The sequence below is a fragment of the Phoca vitulina genome, unplaced genomic scaffold (assembly GCF_004348235.1).
Source record: "Phoca vitulina isolate PV1807 unplaced genomic scaffold, GSC_HSeal_1.0 scaffold217, whole genome shotgun sequence".
NCBI lineage: Eukaryota > Metazoa > Chordata > Mammalia > Carnivora > Phocidae > Phoca > Phoca vitulina.
Window position 1 is genome coordinate 29028 of NW_022589913.1, and position 27998 is coordinate 57025.

The following is a 27998-nucleotide window of genomic DNA, read 5'->3' on the forward strand; positions in this document are numbered from 1 at the left end:
TGGAGAATACAGGATCTGGGTCAGGACGAAAGATACCAAATACCGTGAAGAGACTGCGAAGGGAGGAGGGATGAACAAGGTCAGTTGCAGCAGATGGATGTTCTTAGTGTTCTTTAGGACTTGGCAATTAGGTCACTGGTAACCATGGCAAAGGTATTTTAGTGAGTGGTGCAGAAGACGGATAATCATGAAGAGTGACTGAGACATGGGTACTCCAGATTACTTGGAGATTTAACATAATAGTTCGGATCTAGTAATCGATAGGGGTCTGGTTTAAGTTGAGACAGGTATATACATTGATAGTAAGGAGCCAGAAGAGGACTTAAGCTGGGCTACAGCACTACCGTTAAATTAGGACAGCCCACAAAGCTCACTAGTTCGTTAAAAAAAGCTATTGATAGTATCTGTGGGCTTAAGACAACACAGACGAAAACTGTCCATGGTCAACAAGGGCGTGCTCTCCCTGGCATCCAGTAACGCAAACTCCGGTCTTCAGGTAAGCAGAGCACATTTAGAACGTCAGTAGCTGGGTGAGCATGGGCTGAAGGCCACCTCTTCCGGCTGCTTGGCAGGGAAATGAAGGGAGGGCTGAAGTCCTAGGTGGGAAGGCCAGGACGGAGCGGACAGAACACGGGAAGGAGGCAAGCCCGGCGAATGCAAGCTGCACGCCTTCCCTCCCCGGGGTCCGCCGGGGGAACGGGGCGCCCGTCCAGCCGGAGTCCGAAGGAAGGAACAGCGACAAAGCAGCGGATGTTACCTTCGTGCTCCGGCAACAGCTCTTCCTACGACCAAGTGGGTGGCCCTGAGAAGGGCCTTTGGTTGAGAATCGCGGTGCTCCGGTGGGGAGACGGGAACGCTCAGCCGCCGAAGCCGTAGAGGGTGCGGCCCTGGCGCTTGAGCGCGTAGACCACGTCCATGGCCGTGACCGTCTTGCGCTTGGCGTGCTCCGTGTAGGTGACGGCGTCCCGGATCACGTTCTCCAGGAACACCTTGAGCACCCCGCGGGTCTCCTCGTAGATGAGGCCGGAGATGCGCTTGACGCCGCCGCGCCGGGCCAGCCGCCGGATGGCGGGCTTGGTGATGCCCTGGATGTTGTCGCGCAGCACCTTGCGGTGGCGCTTGGCGCCGCCCTTGCCCAGGCCCTTCCCGCCCTTGCCGCGGCCGGACATGGCGAACAGCAGGCGATCGTTACAGTCCAGTCCCGGAGCTCGGCCTGCAGCCCTTTATATACCAGTCCTGCGGACCGTTTAGGAAACTGAAACGCTAGGGGCGGGAACGAGACCTCCGCTCCGCCCCTTCCCACCTTCCTCGGCGGGGCCCCGGCTTAGCGAGGGGAGGCGGCGGGGGGTGCGGGCCGCATCTGACTCCCCTTTCCTTGGAGAGGCCGGAATCGCTGGTTTCTGCGACTAGTCCTGTGCCTGTGGGGTCTCTCAGATCATTGATATTGTATAAGTCTCCTCACCTCTTTTATCATTTATAAAAAGGAGGCAGTGACGGTACGGTTGTCTATAAAAGCGAGGGATAACAGAATAAAAGTAATTTTTAAATGTGAAGACTTTTAAAAAATGCAAGTATTAATGCTTACAATTTTAACAATACTTATTTAAATAGGGCAGATCACAGAACATTCTCCTTTGGCAGGACATATATACTTATGTGGTTTTCAGCATTACTGATAAAAAGGAAACTCTAGGAAGGGGAGCAAACTCTACTCCCAAATTTATAAAGCACTATCTGTATTGTAGAGATGAGGAATTCCAGGCTTGGAGACCTAATCCTGTTCTAATAAGTGATATTGTTGGGGTAGAGCTGAGGTCTTCTGATCTTGTCACCTACCGCTAATCTATGTCAGTAAAATATTGAAGATACATCATGCTGTGTAAAAGTTTGCAAATCAACGAACTAATAATAAACATAAATGCTAATAAACTGAAATATTGTCCAAGTAAAAAGAGTTGCAGAATTAACATTCTATACATAGATGGTACATAGATACGCTTAATAGACAAATGCCAATATTTACTCATCCTTACATTCACAATAAGTGCCTCCCTTCCGTGTACTATAAAAGGTAATTTTAAAAATTCCTTCTCTGCTGGTACTTACAGTATAGGCAGTCAGCCGATTATAGATTTCCCTTAGGCGGACATTATTGAAATTTAGCTCAGTTACAGTTACCTGCAGACTTAAGACCCAGTGATCTTCCACGCATCAAAGAAGAATCACTGATTCGTTCATTCATTCAAGAACTCAAGGTCTAGTATATGCCAAGATCAATCTACAAATACCAGGTTTACAAAGACAATCATACAGGTTCTTTTAAGGAACTCAAAGCGTAAGAAGAAGGAAGAGAAAAGTAAACTCAGGGTGAGGGGTCAGACGTTGGCCCCGAATACCAGTTTCCATCTAGCAGTAATGGGTGCAGCAGCCGTATTCCAACAGTCTTAGCCTCACCTGGGAGCTTGTTAGACGCACAGAATTTTAGGCCCGACCCCAAGTCTACTGAATTGATATGGCATTTTTAACAGTATCTCCAAGTGGGTGGTATGCTCATTCAAGTTTGAGAAGAGGTTTTTTTAAAGATATTATTTATTTGAGAGAGAGAGAGCAGGAGCAGAGGGAGAGGGAGAAGCAGGCTCCCCACTGAGCAGGAAGCTCATTGGCAGGTGGGGTGGGGGCTGGGGGTGGCTGGATCCCAGGGTCCCGGATCCTGACCTGAGCCAAAGGCAGACGCTTAACGGACTGAGCCACCCAGGCGTCCCAAGAAATTGTTTTAAAGCTGTGCTGCCCTAGTTAACCACTAGTCAGTTGCGCTCACTTAAATGTACAGTAATTGAAATGAAATCAAATTAAAAATTTCTTCCGTCACTCTAGCCACATTTAACTGCTAAATAGCCACATGTCGGTAGTGGCTGTCTACTTGACAGTTCAGATAAAGAACACGTCCATCATTGCACATACATGCTATTGGGCTGTTCTGTGACAGTGACTCTCTCATGAGGAACTTCTAGTCCACACGGGGAAGGGAGTGTGGTGGATATTTGAAAATCAGGCTTACTGCAGGAAGTGAGGATCGGAGTATTTTTGAAATATGAGAGCGATTAATCAACCTCTGGGCATAACAGATATCACAGATAGAGAGGGACATACAAAAAGGAAATTGGAAGTTTGGCGTCGGTATTGCCCTTCATAGGAAATAAAATGAGATCTTTGGAGAGGAGTTTCAAGTGGGAGAGTGCTCTCAGATGAGACCATCTGATAGGAAATTAAAATAGATGTGCTTTCTCATGGCCCTTCTGAACACATTTGATTCTAACACAATGCTCTATCTGCCATAGAACCCTTATGCTGTCTTCACTCTTTTTTGCTATTAACTTACAGTCACTTTTCTTCTTAAACTCTGAAATTCACTGAATTTTGGAACACATAAGTACAGCCACCGTGGACTGACCTGGTGAGTGCTACCTAGATCTTTCAGAGTGGTTTACTGTGATGAAAGGGAGGTTGACATCAAAATTGGGAGAACATGAATTCCTACGTGAGCTATCCATCACTCATCCAACTGTGCTTTTTCTCAGTTATTTTTATATCTATAAAATTAGTGGTGCAAATTTCAGTCCAGTGCAAAATCAATTGTCTTAAAATGTATACAGACTCAGGCCTCAAAAGTAAGGAACACAACATTTTCGTGGGCTACCCAAGTAATAGGTGGAACCTTTCAAGTTCCCAGTCCCTTGGGATGAGCCAGCTTTCCAGAACCCTGTTTACGCTACACGTACAGAGAGGATAAGTACCTCGGTCTCAGGCCATAGCAGTAAGTATATGCACCCAAGCCCCAACTTTCTATAAACATCTGGGGAAGACCTTTTCAGGTGGAATCAAGTCTCAATTATTGCCCTCCAGGAAGGGCAGAGATTACCTACAGTGAAGGAAATAGCCCCAAAGTCTTCTTACTTATTTAGAACCTAAATAGCCCTGGAAACCAGTAAGAGTTGTACAAGAATGGAATGGTGACATCTGCTGTGGGATCCTGTCACCCATCTTAAATTGAGTGTATGTAACTTAGGGAACAATTCCAAGGAGTTTTCTACAACTGATGTTTTGGCTACAATGATGACCAAAATGGTAAACTTTTACAAATCTGAGTTATAATTCTATCTTTAGGTCTAGATGATAATATAGACTCTGGTCTGAAAAGGAACAGGGCCTATGTAATGTCTGGGACCATTGCTATTGACATTGATGCTACTAAGGATGACAAATAGCCCCTTCTACACACACATGGAATGCCTGCTTAGGGAGAACTGCATGCTGCAGATCCAATCCTATAAGTGTACTCTCTAAACACAATATTTGTGTTTGGTTTTTAACATGGACTCAAGCCCCAGAGGCTTGGTTTCAGTCAGTGCCAGTCAATAGATGGCTATTTAAAAACAGGCCAAGTGACTTTTATGGAATTAAGTGTTAGTGTGGAGAGATGACATCTTCAAAACTGATGATCTTATCTTGGATTTATTTGAGAAAATTTGTAAATCATCATTGAATGTAAACCCGAATAACAAAATTTTTGGAAATAAGGGTATTTGTTGGAAGAGACATAACACCAAAATACTGTTCTTGTTTTTTTTTTTTTTTTAAAGATTTTTTTATTTATTCATTTGACAGAGAGAGACACAGCGAGAGAGGGAACACAAGCAGGGGGAGTGGGAGAGGGAGAAGCAGGCTTCCCGCAGAGCGAGGAGCCCGATGCGGGGCTCGATGCGGGGCTCGATGCGGGGCTCGATGCGGGGCTCGATGCGGGGCTCGATCCCAGGACCCTGGGATCATGACCTCAACCAAAGGCAGACGCTTAACGACTGAGCCACCCAGGCGCCCCTTTGTTTATTTGTTTTAACAAGCATGGAGTTTAATTTCAGTATCTATTTAGTAGATATGAAATTTGTGCTTAATTATCCAATATTTACCTAATTTCATTAGCTCTGTTGTGTTGCAAACCAACAGTAAAGCAGTAAAGTGGGTCACGTTGGCTGTGAAATGTTTGTTCTCCTTAGGTGGACATATTTAGCCAAATAATTGACGTTGTGACAGCCCACTTCATATTCTGTTAGTAAAAAGCCCAGGGAACATTATGAAAACTCAGAAAGAGTGATTTAAATGAGAACTTTTCCCTTCTAATCTTGTGTCCCTACTGGCGATGTTGGAAAAGAGTCAAATAAAATTTGTACTTTAAATATCATTTTGAAATACAGGACATATGTACAAACAAAATTCTATGCTAAGTATTGGAGGGAACATATCTTATGGACAGGGTGTCATTAAGTAATTTACAGTTTTAAGGAGATGGGATATAAACACATGAGTTTGTGTTCTTCAGCTCCTAACTGGTAAAATGAGGTAGAACTACCATTGTAGAGCTTCACGATTCACTTTTGTTCCTTGTAGATTTGGTGGTTGATCTCTAATGCCCATCTCAGGTCTGAAAAATCTATTCTACCACTATTTCAGGAAAGTTGCTATTTAGAACTTTTTATGTGGAAAAGGAATGGAGCATCCATCCTCGTCCCCCATCCTTCCTAATGTGTTTAAATCTCCAAAACACCGGGATCGAACACAGTTTACACACTGGTCACTCAAATACTTAAAAATGAATCTATTAAAAAAATCGTTATCCATCTTGTACTTAGAATGTTCTATCCCAGTGCCAATTCCCAGGGCTTCGTGCAAACAACTGCGGGAGAGCTGTGCTATTGCTCTCGCGAAAAAAGCGTCTTTCCTTGCATATTTGAGTAAAAATGAGCTTATTTATATAAACTTGCAAAGAAAAGAATGTGCAGAACAATGCCCTGGGAGACAGACGTGCAAAGGAAAGAGAGAGAAAGAGCATTTTTAAGGAAAATCTGAAAGTTGTCTCAATGTGAGCCAAGTTTTAAAGAGAGCTGGGGGAATGGGGAAAGTTTCGGGGGACTGGCTTTGAAACTAGGTATAGCAAATAAGGCAGGAATGAAGCCTGAGGACTCTTGGATCCGTTTCCCCCAAATCTCTAATTATTTCATGCCCAGATTTCTTACGTTTTTCTTCTTTTTTGAGAGGAAAGAAACACAGCCACACTGCGCAGCGAGGAGCCCGTCTGAGCAGCGCGGCGCACGGCGCAGGGAGCCAATCACCACGCAGCCGCTCTCTATATAAACCCGCGGCCGCGGGGCTGCCAGGCACGCCGTTCCGCCAGTTTGCGCGACTTTGGGTCTTTGTTGGCGAAGCAGGAAGATGTCGGAGACCGCGCCCGTTCCTCCTGCCGCTCCCACACCTGCGGAGAAGACGCCTGTTAAGAAGAAGGCGAAGAAGACGGGCGTTGCTGCCGCCAAGCGCAAGGCGTCCGGGCCCCCGGTGTCCGAGCTCATCACCAAGGCCGTGGCCGCCTCCAAGGAGCGCAGCGGCGTGTCCCTGGCCGCGCTCAAGAAGGCGCTCGCGGCCGCCGGCTACGACGTGGAGAAGAACAACAGCCGCATCAAGCTGGGCCTCAAGAGCCTGGTGAGCAAGGGCACCCTGGTGCAGACCAAGGGCACCGGCGCCTCGGGCTCCTTCAAGCTCAACAAGAAGGCGGCCTCCGGGGAAGCCAAGCCCAAAGCCAAGAAGGCGGGCGCGGCCAAGCCCAAGAGGGCGACCGGGGCGGCCAAGAAACCCAAGAAGGCCGCGGGGGCGAGCACCCCCAAGAAGAGCGCCAAGAAGACCCCCAAGAAGGCCAAGAAGCCCGCGACGGCGGCTGTCGCCAAGAAGGTGGCCAAGAGTCCGAAGAAGGCGAAGGCTGCCAAGCCCAAGAAGGCCGCCAGGAGTCCAGCCAAGGCCAAAGCCCCGAAGCCCAAGGCAGCCAAGCCCAAAGCGGCCAAGCCCAAAGCGACAAAGGCAAAGAAGGCGGCGCCTAAGAAGAAGTAAAAACTGTAGCGGGATGTCCTGCTTTGGAAATTTCAAAGGCTCTTTTCAGAGCCACCCACTACTGTCCGGCAAAAGAGCTCAGTAACTAGTAAGTATTTTATTCAGCCGTTATTCTCTTCTCTTTATATGTTAGAATCTGCATGCAGCTCGTTGGCTCGTACGGACGGCTTTCAAAATTTGCCGCCCGCGTCGGATTGGCTCGCCCTCACTTAAAGCGACAGGGTCCTGTTGTGGCGCGCACCCTGCCGCAGCCGGAAATAGCTTCTGCTCCGGGCCAGTCGGGTCACAGTTCTCGTAGGACCGAGTGGCGGCTCTGAAAAGAGCCTTGGGATTTCGGATAGAAACCGCTGTTCTAAAGCCTTCACTTGCCCTTGGCCTTGTGGTGGCTCTCGGTCTTCTTGGGCAGCAGCACGGCCTGGATGTTGGGCAGGACGCCGCCCTGCGCGATGGTGACGCGGCCCAGCAGCTTGTTGAGCTCCTCGTCGTTGCGGATGGCCAGCTGCAGGTGGCGCGGGATGATGCGCGTCTTCTTGTTGTCGCGCGCCGCGTTGCCCGCCAGCTCCAGGATCTCGGCCGTCAGGTACTCCAGCACGGCCGCCAGGTACACGGGCGCGCCGGCGCCCACCCGCTCGGCGTAGTTGCCCTTGCGGAGCAGGCGGTGCACGCGGCCCACCGGGAACTGCAGGCCGGCCCGCGACGAGCGCGTCTTGGCCTTGGCGCGCGCCTTGCCGCCTTGCTTGCCGCGTCCGGACATATTAGAGAAGAAACTGAGTCTCAAGCTAATCTGAGGAAGGGGTTATTATAGTGTCCGGCTGTTTCGTAAAATTTCCTTTCCCATTGGTTTGCAGAGGCTGCTGAGAGTTAGCCAATCAGAAGGTACTCTTGGCTTACGTGTGCCCTAGAGAAAGAAAATGCTTCACCAATTAGAGGTTGAGATACTAAAAGTTGTATATATTGTGGAAACAGTAGAAAATCTTGGGTTTTTTTTTTTTTTTTTTTTTTACTTGATCAGACGGAGTCCTCCTTTGCGGGGCTATTCACGCTTTTCTTCGCTAAAGCTGCATATAATTACTTACCACTCCGATGCTAAGGAGTAGTAAAAAATGTAAACGTCACCTCTGGTGGTTTATAATTTACTCTCTTTGCCAGATTCCTTTCCCTAGATTGTTGAGAGCTTCCGGGGAGCCATGCTTGGCTGTCGAATATTTCTGCCGAATACTCAAGGAATAGGAAAGGTGAAACAATAAAAAAAAATCTCTCGGAAGGCTGTGCGGTTTGTTAGAAAGTTCTGGGAGTTGAGGTGACCAGGGCAAAATAAATGGGTTCTAGATGGGTTGATCTGGCTGTTTTGTTCCCACGGCTGAGGTGTTTTTATTTTCATTTTTTATTTCAGGGAAGCCCACTTAATTTTACTGGGAAATCTTGGCAAAAATCTGAGTCATACAGATCATTATGGGGCTGTAAACCTGGATGGGGAAACATTGTGTCTTTATTTTCATGAAGTGCAGATGCAATTTAGCATTTCCTTCAGTTGTGTATAGGCAGCTAATCAAAATGGATTTTTGCAAGTGCCTGTGGCTTTTTCAGCAATGGCAAGCACATGTTTTCTTATCACTTGAAGTACTGCAGATATCTTGAAATAAAGTTTACACTTATTCTGAGCTCTTGACAGTGACATTCATTATTCTACCTGCTTCTTCTAGTTATATGTGTTCCTAATGAAACATTATTATATGCACATACTTAAAATAAATAATATGATAGCAATTTTAATGTCGCTTTCCTATCTTGTATGCTTTACTATTGAGAAGGTGTCTATAGGTTTCCCCAGACCATCCAAAGAATCTATAGTAGGAAAGAAGTCATCCACTGGTGAGTTTATCTCCAGTGGGCACACAAATACCTCACAGTTGAAATACCTTTCCACTTAATTTGTTTACAGCCTCCTTCTCCTATGCTTATTGGTTAATAGCTGATTGAAATTGACTAAACTTTCCCAAGGCAGGGTGGGGTGATATAGCCTGCCAGTATCTTTCTAGCTCTTGTAAGTAGTAGTTCGGTTTTCCTCAATTGCAGCTGCAAACCATAATTTCTTCTTTCCATTAAGAGTCCAAAAAACCTTTATGATAGTGGCTTGTTTGAGAATGAGATTTGGATAAATGAGGGAATGTGAAATATTTACTCAAAAGAATCTTTTTGAAGACCAGAGTTTGTGTGGAGTGGGAAAGTTAGGGAGCAAGAGACCTGTGAGCTCTTTTATACCCAGAATGAGAGCACTAGTCTTCTGATGAAGAGCAATGAGGAATAAGGGAATTATGCCATAACGCGGTATTCAGTGAGTGGTCAAAATGACTGCGGAATATCGCTGTAGTTCTTTACAGTTTACAGAACACTCTGATCCCCTCCCTAGAAAGACTTTGTATTAGGCATAGTTAAAATGCTTGTTTCACAGCTAAGAAAATTGTGGCTCAGAAAGATGAAATGAGCAGAATCGCCTTGTCAGGAAATGGTGGACCTGGGTCTCAAATGCAAGTTTCTTTCTTCCTAGGGTCTGTTTCTTTACACTGCGCCCCATCTATTATATGAACTACAAAAGGGGTGGGGTTCTTGGTTTCATTTTTAGGCTCATCTAGGAAGGTAGTAGAGTTCATGTGATTCTGTTTTAGGCCCTGTGTGAGTTATCTAGTTCACAAGCCCTTTGGAATGCATCAGACACAATTTTGAACATGATTTAATCAGTGACCTAGTTTTACTCTGTGGTCTACTATTCAAATTCCTTTCCCTAGGACAGGCCTTTGTTTCAAGGGCATCAGAACTTCAATCTTTTTCCATCTCCCCAAATTTTTGTTACAGTCAAATCCTGAGTCAAGAAGACTAAAGACGTCTTAATGTTCTGCACCAGGAAGATGAGGGAGCAGGCAGCTCATTCCCAGTCACTGTATTTCACCATTAGCCACATCCCTAGTCTCCCTATGAGGGTCTCTTGAAATGCTCATGCTTGGGTTTCTGATGCTCTTTTGCTGCACAAAGATGGTCTGCCAACTCTAGTGGCAAAAGCCCAGGTTTAGAAAGACCCAACAGATTGATACTTGAGAATGGCAAAACATCAGACAGGAGCCTTTGTGAGTAGTTCTCTCTGAGCCACACAACCCAATCAACCAATCAACCGGTCGTCTTAGCATGGAAAGTTGAAGCACATGTTCAAGTTTTCTTAAATGCAGGAGTGTACCTGTGCACATGCCATAGGTCTGAGCCAAAAGTAATTTTTAGGACCAGGCTGCAGTAACCACTTTCTGCTTTCTGCTTAGTAATCACCTGACTCTTTGTGGCTGGAGGAGGCACCCTGAATTCATGGCACTGTGTTGAGGCATTGATTATGCCTGCCAGTCAGTCACTGAAGAAGCAGGTTGATGTTTAAAGAGTCTAGGCAACTGACATTTTCTCCTTTCTCACATGCTCTCCTTCTCCTCTCATACTTGGGATGGTCTTAGTTTCCTAACCAGCATCCTAATTCCAGTGTCTCCAGCCCCTAATTCCTAAATTCTGGTCATTCTGTTACAGGTCTTATGAATAGGGTCACTGGCTCCCCATGGCCTCTGGTTCAAGCGAGAACTTTGTAGTCTTTTTTCATAATAATACCGTCTGTTTGCATTAATTAGCACTAATAACAACTCACATTTACCTTTCAATGCCTTCTTATTTATTTGTGTTTTTTGTTGTTGTTTTTTTTTTAAACAAGTTGTTCACCTGCCATTCCTTCTTTCTTCTCTACCTGGGGGAGAGTCTTTCCAATTCCATCTGAAGTTCCGTCTCCATGTATAAATTCCCCTAATTAAAAAGTCTTCTTATAATGTGTTTTGATGACATTTAACAGTTGGGTGCCATTATTATCAGTGGTAAATTAATAATGCTCCTATTCTTTTCTCTCATTAAAGTATACATTAGGGTGTTATTCTTCTTTGTCTTGTTTTTCCACTACTCTAAGTGTGTGTTTTTAATTGAGGTTTTTTGTTTTTGTTTTTTGTTTTTTTATCACGATAGGTGTACTTTTTAATCATCATCCCCTGTTTCTCTCATCCCCCTAACCACCTTCTCTCTTGTAACTATCAGTTTGTTCTCTATAGCTAAGAGTCTATTTCTTGGTTTGTCTTTCTCTCCCCCCCCTTTGCTCTTTTGTTTCATTTCTTGTCTTTCTCTGACTGATTTACTTTGCTTAGCGTTATACTCTCTAGCTCTATCCAAGTTGTTGCAAATGGCAAGATTGTATTCTTTTTTATGGCTGAGTAGTATTCCATTGTATATATATACCACCTCTTCTGTATCCATTCATCAGTTGATGATGGACACGAGCTGCTTCCGTAATTTGGCTAATGTAAATAATGCTGCAATAAACATAGGGGTGCCTATATCCCTTTGAGGAACGTTTTTGTATTTTTTGGATAAATACCCAGTAGTGTGATTATTGGGTCTTAGGGCAGTTCTCCTTTTAATTTTTGATGAGCCTCCATAGTGTTTTGCACAGTGCCCGCAGCAGTTTGCATTCCCACCAACAGTGCATGAGGGTTCCTTTTTCTGCACATTATTGCCAACACCTGTTGTTTCTTGTGTTTTTGTTTTAGCCATTCTGACAGGTGTGAAGTGATTATCTCATTAGAATGGACTGAGTTTTTAATCCTGTCCAATGGGTGAGATTATCCCCAGATATTAAATAGATTGAGTAACTTTATTTTCTGTTTTTCTATGTAGGAAGCCAAGAGTAATAAATCTCCCTGACCCTTTTATGTCCCTCTTCCCCTTGGCTTGACTTATACATTATTTCCCTTACTTTCTGAAGTATGCTGCCCAAACGTGTTGGGGCTACTGCAAAAAGGAAATAAAAAATATTTATAGCATTTTTATGGTAAAAAAGTCTCCTGATATAAAACATCAATATTTACCTGTGGTCAGATGGGGTAGGAAGGGTATGCAGAATGAAATGGAATTTCTGAATTGTGTTGACTTTTAGTTATCATTGCCATAAGAGAAAGCTCCTGGTCATTCAGAGATTATACATTTAAACAAAATGATATGTAGTTATAGGCAACAACGTTAGCCTAAAATGGATATACAACTCAATGTACCAGTAGGTACATATGAAATGTGACTTGAGTAATATTTGTGATCCTTCTCCAATAAAAATTTACTTAAAAAACTTGATAACAAGTACTACTATTTCAATGTATACCTTTTAAAATTAAAAAAAAATATTGTGGGGGCGCCTGGGTGGCTCAGTCATTGAGCGTCTGCCTTCGGCTCAGGTCGTGATCCCGGGGTCCTGGGATCGAGCCCCGCATTGGGCTCCCTGCTCAGCGGGAAGCCCGCTTCTCCCTCTCCCACTCCCCCTGCTTGTATTCCCTCTCTCACTGTGTCTCTCTCTGTCAAATAAATAAATAAAATCTTTTAAAAAAATTGTGTTTGTCTTAAACATGAGAATTGTTTGAATGTTTGGTAGGAAGGCTAAAAATTGTCCATGGTCATGTTATATTTTTATTGTTGTGCATTGGTCATATCTCTCTGCAACTGGCTGTTATGATTATAGTATAATAGAACTTCACAATCCTATAGGGCCCTAAAATTTTCAAAACCATTCCATTTCCTTTAACAGATATGAAAGAATTAGGATAAAGATGCCAGTCTTCCTTTGACAGCTTTTCCTGGGAATAAAACCTTCAGGGATAAGTGATGAGTATTATGTTGATGCTGTTGTTTAATATAGTAATGCCTAATGGAAAAAGTTTTGGCTCTACCCCTTATTATCTGAAACTTTCTTACTTCAGTTTCCTTATCTGTAAAGCAGTAATAGAATAATAATTGTATATAATAGATAATATTAGTAGATCATGATTGAACTTTCCACGTATTTTGGAGATTTCTACCTGACTTCTGGCTATTTGCGACCCACTCAAATTTATTTCTACTTAGGAAAATTATATATTAAAATTACATGAACTCAATCAATCTTTTATTTCTGTAATCAAGAATGTACCAAACAGTAATCTATTTCTCCAATAATTTTTAAAAATATTTATTTATTTGAGAGAGTGAGAGAGAAAGCAGTAGCAGGGGTGAGGGGCAGAGGGAGAAGCCGACTCCATGCTGAGCAGGGAGCCTGATGCAGGACTCCGTTCTAGGACCCTGGGATCATGACATGACCTGAGCTGAAGGCAGACGCTTAACCTACTGAGCCACCTAGGTGCCCGTTTTCTCCAATAATGTTTTATTTTATTTTATTATTATTATTTTAGAAGATTTATTTATTCATGAGAGACAGAGAGGCAGAGGGAGAAGCAGGCTCCTGGTGGAGCAGGGAGCCTGATGTGGGACTCAATCCCAGGACCCCAGGATCAAGACCTGAGCCGAAGGCAGACGTTACCCGACTGAGCCACCCAGGAGCCCCAAATTTTGATTTTAAATTCCAATTTAAGTAAAAAAAATTCTGAGCGTTTGTTTTAGGCAAAAGATTCTAGATGTTCTGATGGATTTAATGATACAAGATGTTTTCTGTGCCTATGTCCTCATGTCTTAACAACCAACATTTGGTGAGACAGAAACACACATTAAAAAACTGTGCTAGAATCTCAAAGTACAGGATATGGGAAACTACAGTCTAACATGAATGCTTTTATCCAACATTACAAATACCCAACGCTCCAGTGATTTCAGTTATGGATAGCTATGCTCTTCTCCATAGGGACCCAGAGTCCCTATTCCCACATTCCCAAGTCTCAATGCCTGACAGAGTTCCAAGAACAAAAATTTCTTCTATCAAACCTCCAGGACTTCTTACTATGGCTAACTTGTCTGTGTACTTTATTTACAGCTTAGTCCCTGTTAAATGTACCACGTGACTAATCTCTTTCCTTAGTGATCCTTTGAGGGGAAACAGCCCATAAAAAAATTGACAGAGGCCTCTTCATTCTATAGTTAAGTATAACTTCTCCCATCTCCAAACTTAAATTTGCTGAAGCATTTAAATAGATGAAATCCTTCCAAATAGCATACAGTATCCCAATTAGTAAACATCCTTCTACATTTCCAAATAACTGCCCGAATGCTTTCAGAACAGAATTCCTGATTTCCCTTCCATTGGGCTACCAGTTAGAAACTGAGGAACCTGTTATTTCCATGGGAAGGGAATATCTGTTTAATGAGTATCACAGAAACCCGTTTTCTTGTAGGGACAGAAGAGGACAGAGTATTTTCTGCAAGAAAACTACCCAGCTTCTAAAGGATTGTCATGTTTTACTGACAAATATGAGGTACTCTCATGAGATTTAATTTAGAGATTAATATAGAGAATTTAGGAAAACTGAGCGAGCCTTTTTTAGGAGTATCAGTTAAGGGGCAGCCGGCTGGCTCAGTCTTGAGTAGAGGATGCGACTCCTGATCTCGGGATAGTAAATTCCAGCCAGCCCCACATTGGGTGTAGAGATTACTGAAAATAAAATCTTAGAAAAAAAAAAAAAGTGTCACTAAAAAGGATCCTAATCCCTGAGTTCTTCATTCCCAGGGGTACTTTCTGAGACCCACCCAAGCCGCTCTTGTTGGTTGCTTAGCCTGTGTCAGAGACCCCAGTAAAGGGGGACGCCAAGAAGTCCGCAGGGAAAGGGGCGCTCTTTACCTTTCGGTCCCCCGGCTACTAACCTAAGATTTGGCTCCCTATAAGAGGCATAGGGGTGTATCCTTGATCGCCCTCCTCAAGGTTCTGGCGGTCGCTAGGGAGTTGGGCCCCCAGATTCTGTTAAGCAAAGTGCAGACCAAGCGTTCTGGCCCCTTGGGGTCGTGCAAGTTCAACAAGGCGAACTCCGGGAAAGATAACCGGAAGCTTTGAAGGCTCAATCGAAGGCTGTCTAGCCCCCCAAAACCACAGCGGGCCAACCCTTACAACAGCCCCAAGAAGTTAACTTCGAAGAGCACCTAGGATACAAGAGCCAAGAAAACATCCACAATACAAAAGGTGAAACTAGTAATTTCCAAAGTTAGGGATAGAGCCAAGAAACCTGAAAGCCAAAACCTAAATGTGCCAGACCTGCGTTTAAGGTAAAGAAAAACAGATCTTTAGAATAAAACTGTGTTATCACTATTAGAACAACTACCGGCTTCTTGAGAGGTTAATTCCAAGCCGGTCCCCCAAAGGCCTTTTCGGCCTGCGCCAGGTTAGAGCTAGGGTTCTTTCAAAAACCCGACCTTGAGTGCCACGGCCTCTGTCATAGAATAAAGTGGTTGGCTCTGAAAAGAGCCTTTGGGTTTAAAGTCGGCACGGAAGCAGGAAATCACATCTACGCCCTCTCCCCGCGGATGCGGCGCGCCAGCTGGATGTCCTTGGGCATGATGGTGACGCGCTTGGCGTGGATGGCGCACAGGTTGGTGTCCTCGAAGAGCCCCACCAGGTAGGCCTCGCACGCCTCCTGCAGGGCCATGACGGCCGAGCTCTGGAAGCGCAGGTCGGTCTTGAAGTCCTGCGCGATCTCGCGCACCAGCCGCTGGAACGGCAGCTTGCGGATCAGCAGCTCGGTGGACTTCTGGTAGCGCCGGATCTCGCGCAGGGCCACCGTGCCGGGCCGGTAGCGGTGCGGCTTCTTCACGCCGCCGGTGGCCGGCGCGCTCTTGCGGGCCGCCTTGGTGGCCAGCTGCTTGCGCGGGGCCTTGCCGCCGGTCGACTTGCGGGCCGTCTGCTTCGTGCGGGCCATGGCTCAGCGGCGAAGGGAAAAAACCGGGCGTGGCGCTCGGCCCTGCTTTTATACCGGAGCAGACTCCCTCTGATTGGGCTGCGGGCGCTTCCAGGAGTCAACGGCGGCGCGGCCCCGGAAGTGCAGGAGTGATTCTCATTGGCTTAGCGGACCCGTGCGCGTTTCTGATTGGCCGATTTCAATTAGCCGACATCTTCCCAGCCCCCTTAAAAAAAAATCAATTCTAAGTTATTTGTTTCTTTGAGGGTGCTTCACAACTCGTTATCGTTAATAATTATCGTTAGTAATAATTTTGAAGTTTCCCCCTGTTTCGGTAGAGAAAATAGAATATGTTCGAAAGAGAAAGCGCTTTACAATTTCTCTTCTTAACAAAATGTCCGCCATTTTCCTGTTACCCCGTTTTCATCTGGGTGGTATTTCCTGTCCTTATCTATTTGCAAATTCCACTGTGTAAGTGTCTCGCGAGTTCTATTTCGTTATACTGACAGCACATATCTAGTTCATTGTAGTATAGTCTCCTAGGTCATAGTGTTAAGACGTAAAGAATTTCATTATTTCAGGATTCACGTTTTTTAAAATTGCAGTATCCTGGAACCCCTGGCTCTTTAATACCGGATTTGACTCAAACTGGCGATTGGACTGGGCTGTTTGGTTTTGAGGAATTAGAAATGTCAGCCGGGGTGTAATGGCGAGAGTCCTGAGAAAAGGTTTGCAAGGCGGAACCTTGAAGAAGATGGCGGCGATCGAGTCTTTTGAGAAGATTTAACAATAGTAATTGTCTAGCATCTCGGGATTCTTGCCGGAAGTCATGGACAATTTGTGATAAAGCCGAAGAAGCTAAAGTTACGACTGGACTGGGCTCGATAATAGGATTAAATCCCTTCCTTGGTTTTCGCGTCCAAATTCGAAGGTTTCTACTTACTTTCAAAATTAAAAAATAAGGTTTTATTGGGAGTGTGTGTGTGTGTGTGTTTTAGTGAATGCACTTATAGTAATGAAGCGGTATGTAAATCAACCTATTGGTGTCCCTGAAAGCATTCGTTTATTCGTCCAATAAGAAAAGCAGGTTTGTAATTCCTAATTTACATACTATTAATCTATTGGCCACATTGGGTCCAATGAAAATGCAGCTTTTTGAACTTTCATTTGTATATAGGTGCTTTTAATATTCTGGATTTTCGTCTTCCTTTGTTTTTCTCGGTGGTCCCAATTTCTCTAGTTTTGAGATCACCATGCCCGAGCCCGCCAAGTCGGCCCCGGCCCCGAAGAAGGGCTCCAAGAAGGCGGTGACCAAGGCGCAGAAGAAGGACGGCAAGAAGCGCAAGCGCAGCCGCAAGGAGAGCTACTCGGTGTACGTGTACAAGGTGCTGAAGCAGGTGCACCCCGACACGGGCATCTCGTCCAAGGCCATGGGCATCATGAACTCGTTCGTCAACGACATCTTCGAGCGCATCGCGGGCGAGGCGTCCCGCCTGGCGCATTACAACAAGCGCTCGACCATCACGTCGCGGGAGATCCAGACGGCCGTGCGCCTGCTGCTGCCCGGGGAGCTGGCCAAGCACGCCGTGTCCGAGGGCACCAAGGCCGTCACCAAGTACACCAGCTCTAAGTAAAACGACTCCAGTCACCAGACAAGCTTTATAACCCAAAGGCTCTTTTCAGAGCCACTCAGTTTTTGCATATTGAGAGTTGTAATAAGTTTTCTCAGCACACTTTTATGGTATGCATAGATTTTGTGAAATGTGTACAGTAGGAACTTGGCTAAAGCTCTAAAAAGAGTAGTTTGGTTTTTGTGTTTGTTCATTAAGTCTTTAATTTGGCCTTCCATTTTGCCTAATCGTTGTTTAGATTTTAAAATTATTTTGTAGTTGGTGTCTGGAGCTTATGATTGCCTGTGCTTAAGTACATGTACTTGGGTTATTTGTTTTAAAAACAATGCCCACATTATAACAATATAATTGTGTGTGTTTCATAAACGTTAAGTCATGCAGTGAGAAATTATTTTACAAAGGACACCAAGTCTCAATTTTAGTCATCATATAGTAGATAGTGAACTAGGCCTGGGGAATTACTGGACCCCATAATTTAATCTTAACTACTAATATAGACTGCTTCAAAGATACTTCTTCAAGTTTGCAATAATAATTTTTAAATTTCCTTATTTTGCCTTTTTGTTACTGATGTAATTGACTGTATAGTGTGTTGAGTCGGTTTCTGAAACCCTAATTTTGACCTACTTTTTATTTTTTGTTTTTCTTCCCCTCAATGTTTCCTTCTGTATTCATTTAGACAGAAAAAAAAAAAAAGTAAAACAAAACCTAAAAAAAACAAGAGTAAGAAAAGATCTAGGTATGCAGGGATCACACAAGATGTGGATGGAAACCAAGAGGTTTCATGTGTAAATTATTTAAAAGTTGACCGTTTGTTTTCTTGCTGTGGAAAGTAAAATGACTTAGATGTATTGTTGAGTCCAGGCCAGGGTTTATAGGCTTGATATCAGGGAGACCTGCAAGGCATGACGGACGGATGTATGTGCCACTTCACTGTTGGGGATATGTATGAAGGGTTACATAGTAGTGAAAGGGAATGTTCCCACTATAGGGGCCCCCCTTTCCCTTTTTTAAATATATGTCTTCCATTAGATAAAGATTGCAGGTTCAGTTCTTCATATCGGTTATTTTAGATGGAACACGGGCTGCTGAAGATGCTAAGTGTGTTGGCTAACTGTATTAGTTATCTATTGCTGCGTAGCAGGTGACCTTGAATTTACTAGCCTCAAATAACCCACATGTATTATGTGACAGTTTCTGTGGGTCTGGGCATGGTGTAGCCGAGTCCTCTATAAGGATGCTGTTGAGATGTTAGCTAGGATAGAGGACTCTTGGATGCTTGACTGGGGAAATATCATCTTCCTAGCTCACTGGGTAGCTGAATTTGTTTCTTTTCGGTTGTAGGGCTGAGGGTTCCATTTTCTTTCTTGTTGGCTATTGGCTGAAAGGCTTGTAGGCTGTTAGTTGGAGGCCTTCCTCACTTCCTAAAGAGCCCCCTCCCTAAGTTTCTTGTCATTTGGGCCTGCCAGCATGGATACTTGGTCTACAAAGTCAGCATGCAAGAGTTGAGGTAGACACATGTTACCTAACATACTTAACATGGTAGATAACATGATTATATACAGAAAAGTAAATCTCATCACCTCTGCAGTCACAGGTCATGTCCACACTCAAGGGGCTAGATCACAGTGGGGTGAACACCAGGAGGGGACCCTGGGGACAACCCTAGAGGCCATCATTACAGGACCCATCAGGAAAAATAAAAACCATCTAAGAACCCAAAGAAAGTTAGCTAAAATAACTGTTCCCTCCTTCCCCCTGCCCCTATATTACTCTGGTTCAGTTTGCCTGAAGGCAGGAATCGGTGCTAAGAGGTGAGGAGAAAGGCTACAAATACCCTGAAGTGCTTTTAAATAGGCTACTGCCAGTGACTTTGTCTTGAAGCCAAGACACTGAAGATAATTTGCCTGGTTATTATTTTGGAGGATGCTTCTCCCTCCTTTCCTTTGCGAGTACTGACACATGAGAAAACGTTGTGTGGCTGAGTCCCAGCACAGGGCTAGAAGTGTGTACCTCCCTTTCTGACTTTAAAGCTGAAAAACCAGAGGGTTTGTGAGGTGAATTAACATTGTTGCTTTTATTATAGAATATCAGGGAATATGTGTGACACGGTGTAACCCCCAAATCTTTGTGGCTTAAAAATACTTTATTGGTCATCAATTTACATAATCCAAATATAAATGCTTTATGGGCGAGAAAAGTACCCATGTGCCACCTAGGCCTGCCCCTAGGTGCCTTCATTGGAGCTCAATCTGAGATTCTCACTGAATCCTTTTCTCTAGTTAGACAACTACTGGTTGATCTGACCAAACTCAAAAGCATTTTTTTTTTTTGAGTTAAATAGGCTAATAAGATGATTACATACATTTTTTCAGTATTCAAACTTACTTCTAGAAAATAGTAACTAGACTTTAAAAATCTGACCTATTAGTGTGTGAAGCTCATTGGGATTGCCAAATCACGCCAAGGAAATCAGAAGCAATTGCTAATTAAATGGTATGGGACAACTTAAAAGCTAAAAAACCTTATGTTGGCAAAGTCTAATACTAAACCTTTAATAACCTTGCTTTAACATTTAGTGCTTTCCAGTAGCAGCAGACAGAATTAAGTTATAGTATATACACTTGAGTTTAGACCAGAAAACACATCCTGTAATTCCTGTTCCTGTGAAGAGTGAAAAAAGCAGACCATTAGTACACCAATGTCCCCGGCTCCTTCAAATGAACGGGTGTGGCCCTGAAAAGGGCCTTTTAAGATTTTTCACCCAAATCCAATCTGTGTGCAGTCTCAGCCGCCGAAGCCGTAGAGGGTGCGGCCCTGGCGCTTGAGCGCGTAGACCACGTCCATGGCCGTGACCGTCTTGCGCTTGGCGTGCTCCGTGTAGGTGACGGCGTCCCGGATCACGTTCTCCAGGAACACCTTGAGCACCCCGCGGGTCTCCTCGTAGATGAGGCCGGAGATGCGCTTGACGCCGCCGCGCCGGGCCAGCCGCCGGATGGCGGGCTTGGTGATGCCCTGGATGTTGTCGCGCAGCACCTTGCGGTGGCGCTTGGCGCCGCCCTTGCCCAGGCCCTTCCCGCCCTTGCCGCGGCCGGACATCCTCAGCGAGAGAGAAAAGATGCAATAGACAGATTTGCTTTGACAGGACACCGATCTTTTTATTTATAGCCCTGTGGCGGACCTAATTGAGAACCAAGAAGGAGGCTGGGCTGGTGGGGGAGGGGCGGGGCGGCAGCGGGTTTTCCCCGCCCAGCGCTGCGGGCGAGGCTGTGCGTCCCGCGGGGCCGAGCGCACACTGCCCGGGTCCCTCCCTGTTCCTTCCCGGAATTGTCTGAGGCAAGCTGTGTTTAAGGGCGTGTAAGGAAAATTCTGTCCTTTTCAAGGGACTGAAATAATGGCACCTACCAAGCTAGTATCTGTTTCTCAGTCTTGAACCATTAGCATCCTTACGCACCGTGGGCAAGTCGTTGACGAAATTACCCCTGGCTTTGAATATTAAACGTATATCTGAAATGTAGTCGAGTGTTTCGCTCCTCTCCTCCTCTTGAATCATTTTTGTACACTTTAAGTCAAGGTAGAATAGTGATGTTGGCAAGATGGTCTCACGGAAGGAGGAAAGAACTCACGTCCCCGGTGGGACACGGACGCGCGTCTTCCTGGTGGGGCGCTTTTTCCTCGGAGGTCCATGCCTGTTGCCTGAGCCCTGGACCCTCCCTACCCTTCACCTTCTAGGGTCCAGGGCCTGTTTTGTGACTTGTGTTCTCTCAATTTCACTTTAGTTTGTTCTTCTGTAGAATGGAAATGTTAATCCCGACATCACAAAATGGTTTGAAAATCCAAAGGTAAATCTTAGGTCAAGTGTTGAACACAGTGATAACGACTTTGCCTGTGGAAATTCAGTCTCATGCCCCGGGGACTGACTGCCTTCCTGATATTCTTAAATCTCTCAGTCTGGTATTTTGCAATCTGGATTTAGGTTCAGTTTTTATTTTTTATTTTTCTGTAACCTCTATATCTTTGTAAGTGCAAATCTTTGAGTTTAGGGGTCAGTGCTAAATTTACATGGTTACATTCAAATTTATATACTAACCCAATTTACTACCACCTTCACACCAAAACCACAATTCCTTCTAAGATTGCATTGTCTGATAAAAGTGATCTGGACCCACTTTTGAGCATTGGGAATATAGTTGGTGCTGTGAGGGACTGAATTTTTAATTTTATTTAATAAAAATATTTAAATTTAAAAGCTAGTGCTCTGTTCAGTTATAGCAAAGTTTGGGGTATGTTTGAAGAACTTGGGCATGTGAACTCAATTTTTCAACAGTAAATTTTATGGTATTGAAATGCAAATCAAGTTTTTTACAATAAAAATTTAGTACAGATTGAATGAAATAGATACCCAGTTTAGAGGATGTAGGATGAAAAAAGGAATGTAAATATTGCATTACTAATGTCTTTATATTGATTACATATTGAAACAAAAATATTTTGGGGGCGCCTGGGTGGCTCAGGCGTTAAGCGTCTGCCTTCAGGTCAGGTCATGATCCCGGTGTCATGGGATCGAGCCCCGCGGCGGGCTCCCTGCTCAGCGGGAAGCCTGCCTCTCTCTCTCTCCCTCTCCCACTCCCCCTGCTTGTGTTCCCTCTCTCGCTGTGTCTCTCTCTGTCAAAAAAATAAATAAAATCTTTAAAAAAAATATTTTGGACATTTTGAATTACATCAAATATACTATTAAAATAATTGCATCCTTTCACTTTTTAAAATGTGGTTACTGGAAATATTTCAATTACATATGTGTTTTGCATTATTTCTTATAGGTGGCACTGCTCCAGGATTCTTCATTTCCTCTCTCTGTTACTTGATTTCTTACCAAACTTTGCTGTCATGGGCTTTGGGATATTGTGGACATTCAATGTAAAGTTGACCCTTGAAAAACAGGGCTTTGAACTCCATGGGCCCACGTGTATGTAGATTGTTTTTCGGTAAACACAATACAGCATGGTAAATGTGTTATCTCTTCTTTATGATTTTCTTAATAATATATTTTTGTCCCTAGCTTACTTTATTATAGGAATACAGTATTTAATACATATCATATACAAAATATCTATTTATCAACTGTTTATGTTATCAGTAAGGCTTCTGTTCAACCGTAGGCTATTAGCAGTTAAGTTTTGGGGGGTCAACAGTTATACCTGGATTTTCAACCGTGCAAGGGATTGGTGCCCCTAATCTTTGTTTAAGGGCCATCTATATTTCTAAGAAACCCAGTCGGAGACTGGCACCAAACTCAAATGAAGCATTGTACAAAAATTAAAAAAAATAACAAAATAAAATGACATTAGGGGACAAAGGGAGGCTTGTCAAAGAAAACATTACTCATCAAAGCAAGAAAAGATGGATAGCTAGAAAAACTGTTGACCTTAGAATTCTTCAAGGGCAGGGTGTCAGGAGATGGAGACTTGCTGAAATTCTGTGCTAATATTTTTTTTCGGAAAGTATGTTTTGTTGAGAGAGAGCATCCAAAAATGTTTACTGACCCAATTATAGTCCAAAAGAGCTTAAGCTTCTGTACAAGAGACTACATATTCTGGTATTTAAAAAAAAATAAGCAAATTAATCACTGTGGAAGTACAAAAGCATCTCATGGAAGGCAGAGCTTAGAGAATGGTTTACTGTTTCTAGAATCTGGGTAAAGATCAAGAGAGACAGATAAGAAAATCAAGTCCATTACTTTGGAGTCTAGAAACAAAAGTTACAGTGGCTACTATTTGATTAATGAGTATAATGAGAATGTCAAGGAGTCACATCATGGGAAGCTTCATAGAAATTTATCTTGCAGGTTCTATGTTTGTATTTTTTTCCAGCAAAGGTTCACAGTATGAGACACATTATCTGAGATTTGGAAGTAAAGAAAAAAGAATGGGCCATGATGTTTAATATCCTAAAATGTTAAAGACCACACAAATATAGTAGGACAATGGACTTTGATCATCTCACTGACCCTTGACTGAAAGTAACAAATTTAGCAGGGGTTTATTTGGTAGAGATGCAAATGATTTCTGTTGGGAGGAACGGCTCTCTCTCCAAAGATTTATGGCCTCTTGGACATTACTAATTTTGTTTTAACCTCATTCAACAATCCTACTCCAATATTTCTATGTTAAATTGTTTATAAGTACCCTAATCTCTTAAATATTCTTTGAACTGATCAGAGCATTTTACCTTTTTCAGTCAATGATGGTTTAAGTAAACTCTTTGTCACATGTTTATCTTCTATATTCTGAATGGTAATTTCACCTTTTTGAAAAAAGGTAAACAAGTGATGTCATATGACTTTGACTTGATTGGAGATAAACAGGGTGTCATAAAGCTGCTGGTCCTCTCTACTTCTTTAGGCCTGGGAAATTGAACACTAGTCCCTCTGTAGCGTGGCAAATCACCACTGGTAAGCAGGAAGGTTGAAAGTGCAGATGGGAAAGTAGATTCTTCATCAGGCATGGGGTCACTGAGGCCAAGGGAAAAAGACTTTGGTTACAGACTAGGACAGCTCTGAAACCTGTTAAGAAATACCTAAATATCAGGTTAACGTAAAGGGATAGACTGCATTTCTTTCTGTGGTCATATTGAGCACAGTCTAAAAGGCCTGTCCAAGTGTTTTTTAACTTATTTTAAGAGAATGTGCTTCTGTTTGACTATTCATTGGGGTCTAGTGTCTAAGAAAAATCTATGAAGATTTAGATAATTTGTAGGAAGTTGATAATTGCAGTGAATTTTGTCTGTTGGAGATGGAAATTATGTCAGTAGAAAAGATTATCTAGAGGTTGTAATTGTGCTATAGGACAATAACCCTTTTTGATCTAAATTTGCTCTTTTGGTTTTATTTCAATCTTTTGTAGGGGAGGCAAATTTTCCCTCCATTCATTTTGGTTCTTGGCTGGGGCCTCTGTTACAAAACACAGATTAGCAAGAGAAAAACAATCAGATGTTTATTAATGTATATTTCATATACACGTGGGAGAAACCCAGGGAATTCAAAGAGGTACCTTAGAACTGCAGCTTATACAGCATCTTGAAAAAGAATAGATGCATAGAGAAGTGACAGGACAAAGGAAGGCAGTTTTAGGCTTCTAAGGACTGAAAACCCTGGGAAGGTGAATATATGGGAGGAAACGAAGGTTTGTTTGCTGAGTCCTCTGGTGTCTCTCTGGGCTGTTAAGATTCTAGAGGTCTCCAGAATAGCCTTTATATCCTGCCTTAGGGCAGAAAGCAGGAAGGGTGGAGGGAGCTTTTCCTGTGATTGTTGCTTAACTGCCTTGAACCCCAGATTTTTATGTCAAAGAGGAATATTTTGTTTCCTTCACTTTCTTGAACTATCGATAGTCTTTTTTTTTTTTTTTTTTAAAGATTCTATTTATTTACTTGACAGAGAGAGACAGTGAGAGAGGGAATACAAGCAGGCGGAGTGGGAGAGGGAGAAGCAGGCTCCCTGGCTAGCAGAGAGCCTGATGGGGGGCTCGATCCCACGACCCTGGGATCATGACCTGAGCCGAGGACAGACGCTTAAGACTGAGCCCCCGGGCGCCCCAAACTATTGATAGTCTTGATAATGTCCTATATTCCTTTGAACTAGGTTTATCTTCCTGATAGTCCCTTATTGATGACTTATATATTAGAAAAACTCACTATATGAGACTTGGCTTATTATTTCGAATTTTATACTTTGATAGCGCATAACGTAAGGGCATGAAAAACAATTTCTCCATGTGGAAACAAAATCAGGTCTTTATTTGCTTTTTAGGCTACTGAGGCCTACCCAGTGGATTGAAGACCCATTAAAAAACTATGCATTTCACTTGATTCACCTAGACTTTGACTCTAGTGATAACAGTAAGTGTTGCCCTTTTCTTTCACACTCCAAAAGGATAGAAGGCTGCAGGTCAATAGGGAAGTTCCTATCTTGTAATATCTAAAAGCCATTCTGTGGCCTTCTTATCAAACAACTAGAGTTTGAAAAACATCCTGGCAAGTGGGTAGTAAAGCATCTTTCTAAAACTAAGTGATGGATTATGTAACCTTACACACAATTACTATGAATCCAAACAAGATTGTTATAAAATTCACTGCATGCATCTAATATGGCTTGAGTATTCTTGAAAAAGAGAAGACTTTCAGGAAGGGAGATGTAAGGAAAGCATTACAACAGATTTTTGACAAAGTAGGTGGCTCTGAAAAGAGCCTTTTTCAAAGTCCAGAGAAAACAGCCTTGGCTCAGGCCCTCTCCCCGCGGATGCGGCGCGCCAGCTGGATGTCCTTGGGCATGATGGTGACGCGCTTGGCGTGGATGGCGCACAGGTTGGTGTCCTCGAAGAGCCCCACCAGGTAGGCCTCGCACGCCTCCTGCAGGGCCATGACGGCCGAGCTCTGGAAGCGCAGGTCGGTCTTGAAGTCCTGCGCGATCTCGCGCACCAGCCGCTGGAACGGCAGCTTGCGGATCAGCAGCTCGGTGGACTTCTGGTAGCGCCGGATCTCGCGCAGGGCCACCGTGCCGGGCCGGTAGCGGTGCGGCTTCTTCACGCCGCCGGTGGCCGGCGCGCTCTTGCGGGCCGCCTTGGTGGCCAGCTGCTTGCGCGGGGCCTTGCCGCCGGTCGACTTGCGGGCCGTCTGCTTCGTGCGGGCCATGACAAACACACAGAGGAGGAAACGGACTGGAGAGTAGCAAGTCGTCGGTTCTGACGGTATTTATAGACCAGTGTGGTTCGTAGGTCCCGCGCTGTGATCTGATTGGTTCTCCGGTTGCTTTCGCGAGAAATGATTGGATTTCCACTAAGATTTGAATATAGAATCAAAATTTCTTTCTTGTTTATATTTACTCCTAGTTTACTTGAAATGGAGTTAATAAAAGCGAGATTTCATTTAGAGTTGATATGAGTGTACTTCATTCATTTCTTTTTTGTGAAAAGGCAAGAACGAATAGGTAAAATAATTTCTAGTAAGAATGCAGGCTGCGATAAAATTTAAACAGCCCGCCATGACATGTGATTGGTCAGGTATCTCTCCTTTGTTCTCTCATTTCTTTCATACGTTTTAGACTTTCTGACCGCAAGTTTGAATATAGCATATATATAATTACGTACATTTGTATGTAAACTGTACACTTTTATATTAAACAGTCTCAACATGTTGATATTTTGGTCTCTATTACTATAATTCTGTCATATACATAGCTTACATCCCTAAGTAATGTCCTGACAGAATTGTAATTGTGCATTTGCAGACGTTTTATGTAATTTGTTTCATGAATCTAATTTTATAACACAGGAGATGTAAGTAACATTTTAATTGGAAATGAACACTTTGTGGCAAGAACGGGAGGAGTTACCCAATTTTTAAAATAGGAAACTTTAAAGCAGGTTACGTGTAACAAGATTTGCGTGTAATCAAATGGCTAAGACTTAATAAACACGTCACCTAGGGTTCTTAAGTATTTCAGCGCTTTCCAGAAAATTTGGGTGGCTCTTAAAAGAGCCTTTGATTTGCAAGAGAGGGACTGCTGGTGTTGCAAACATTTCACTTTCCCTTGGCCTTGTGGTGGCTCTCGGTCTTCTTGGGCAGCAGCACGGCCTGGATGTTGGGCAGGACGCCGCCCTGCGCGATGGTGACGCGGCCCAGCAGCTTGTTGAGCTCCTCGTCGTTGCGGATGGCCAGCTGCAGGTGGCGCGGGATGATGCGCGTCTTCTTGTTGTCGCGCGCCGCGTTGCCCGCCAGCTCCAGGATCTCGGCCGTCAGGTACTCCAGCACGGCCGCCAGGTACACGGGCGCGCCGGCGCCCACCCGCTCCGAGTAGTTGCCCTTGCGGAGCAGGCGGTGCACGCGGCCCACCGGGAACTGCAGGCCGGCTCGGGACGAGCGCGTCTTGGCCTTGGCCCGGGCCTTGCCGCCTTGCTTGCCGCGTCCGGACATAGCGAGTGGTATCTGAGAGCAAAAACCCACAGGAAGAGAGAAAAGAAATGTCCTGCAGGCAGCAAAAAGATGCCAGTTATAGTGCTGGACGGAAGTGGAAAACTCGAGTTGGGATTGGTTAAGGTCATCGTTCGGCAATCCAACCAATAAGAAAGGAGATATGACGCACTCAAATTTACATATTCCCCGTCACTAATTCATTATCAAATCAGATTCGGATATTCTTGCATGCCTTATTTGCATAGATGGCCTATAAAAGAGGAGACTCTGGATGTAGGCGGACATCTTCGTACTTTTATTTGCTTTGTCAATCGAATTGTTGGTAGTCAGGATGCCCGAGCCCGCCAAGTCGGCCCCGGCCCCGAAGAAGGGCTCCAAGAAGGCGGTGACCAAGGCGCAGAAGAAGGACGGCAAGAAGCGCAAGCGCAGCCGCAAGGAGAGCTACTCGGTGTACGTGTACAAGGTGCTGAAGCAGGTGCACCCCGACACGGGCATCTCGTCCAAGGCCATGGGCATCATGAACTCGTTCGTCAACGACATCTTCGAGCGCATCGCGGGCGAGGCGTCCCGCCTGGCGCATTACAACAAGCGCTCGACCATCACGTCGCGGGAGATCCAGACGGCCGTGCGCCTGCTGCTGCCCGGGGAGCTGGCCAAGCACGCCGTGTCCGAGGGCACCAAGGCCGTCACCAAGTACACCAGCTCCAAGTGAACTTGCCAAGTAAGCGTCTTGTGATCCCAACCCCAAAGGCTCTTTTCAGAG

The 27998-nt window shown here is 44.3% G+C and overlaps 6 protein-coding genes across 6 annotated transcripts; 2 read left to right on the forward strand and 4 right to left on the reverse strand.

The window, feature by feature from the left end:
* Positions 1-790: 790 nt before the first annotated feature.
* On the reverse strand, positions 791-20385 carry LOC116629052. Its single transcript, XM_032399338.1, is given in 3 exon segments — positions 791-1221; positions 15331-15700; positions 20083-20385. Coding segments are annotated over 3 exon segments (1020 nt in total). The 5' UTR covers positions 20369-20385; the 3' UTR covers positions 791-857.
* Positions 6210-6945, forward strand: LOC116629043 (histone H1.3). The gene has a single exon (XM_032399331.1). The coding sequence runs from the start codon at positions 6265-6267 to the stop codon at positions 6928-6930; it is 666 nt and encodes a 221-aa protein (XP_032255222.1). The 5' UTR covers positions 6210-6264; the 3' UTR covers positions 6931-6945.
* Positions 7284-7699, reverse strand: LOC116629045 (histone H2A type 1-E). The gene has a single exon (XM_032399333.1). The coding sequence runs from the start codon at positions 7682-7684 to the stop codon at positions 7292-7294; it is 393 nt and encodes a 130-aa protein (XP_032255224.1). The 5' UTR covers positions 7685-7699; the 3' UTR covers positions 7284-7291.
* Positions 16864-27984, forward strand: LOC116629049 (histone H2B type 1-C/E/F/G/I). Its single transcript, XM_032399336.1, has 2 exons — positions 16864-17259; positions 27935-27984. Exons 1-2 carry the CDS (start codon positions 16892-16894, stop codon positions 27945-27947), a joined length of 381 nt encoding a protein of 126 aa, XP_032255227.1. The 5' UTR covers positions 16864-16891; the 3' UTR covers positions 27948-27984.
* LOC116629044 (histone H3.1) lies at positions 25544-25975 on the reverse strand. The gene has a single exon (XM_032399332.1). It carries the CDS (start codon positions 25952-25954, stop codon positions 25544-25546), a length of 411 nt encoding a protein of 136 aa, XP_032255223.1. The 5' UTR covers positions 25955-25975.
* LOC116629048 (histone H2A type 1-B) lies at positions 26806-27322 on the reverse strand. The gene has a single exon (XM_032399335.1). It carries the CDS (start codon positions 27233-27235, stop codon positions 26843-26845), a length of 393 nt encoding a protein of 130 aa, XP_032255226.1. The 5' UTR covers positions 27236-27322; the 3' UTR covers positions 26806-26842.
* Positions 27985-27998: the final 14 nt, after the last annotated feature.

Excerpts from the sequence above, each read along its gene's own strand:
- LOC116629049 (XM_032399336.1), top strand. The coding sequence starts at position 16,892 with ATGCCCGAGCCCGCCAAGTCGGCCCCGGCCCCGAAGAAGGGCTCCAAG.
- LOC116629043 (XM_032399331.1), top strand. The coding sequence starts at position 6,265 with ATGTCGGAGACCGCGCCCGTTCCTCCTGCCGCTCCCACACCTGCGGAG.
- LOC116629045 (XM_032399333.1), bottom strand. The coding sequence starts at position 7,684 with ATGTCCGGACGCGGCAAGCAAGGCGGCAAGGCGCGCGCCAAGGCCAAG.
- LOC116629044 (XM_032399332.1), bottom strand. The coding sequence starts at position 25,954 with ATGGCCCGCACGAAGCAGACGGCCCGCAAGTCGACCGGCGGCAAGGCC.
- LOC116629048 (XM_032399335.1), bottom strand. The coding sequence starts at position 27,235 with ATGTCCGGACGCGGCAAGCAAGGCGGCAAGGCCCGGGCCAAGGCCAAG.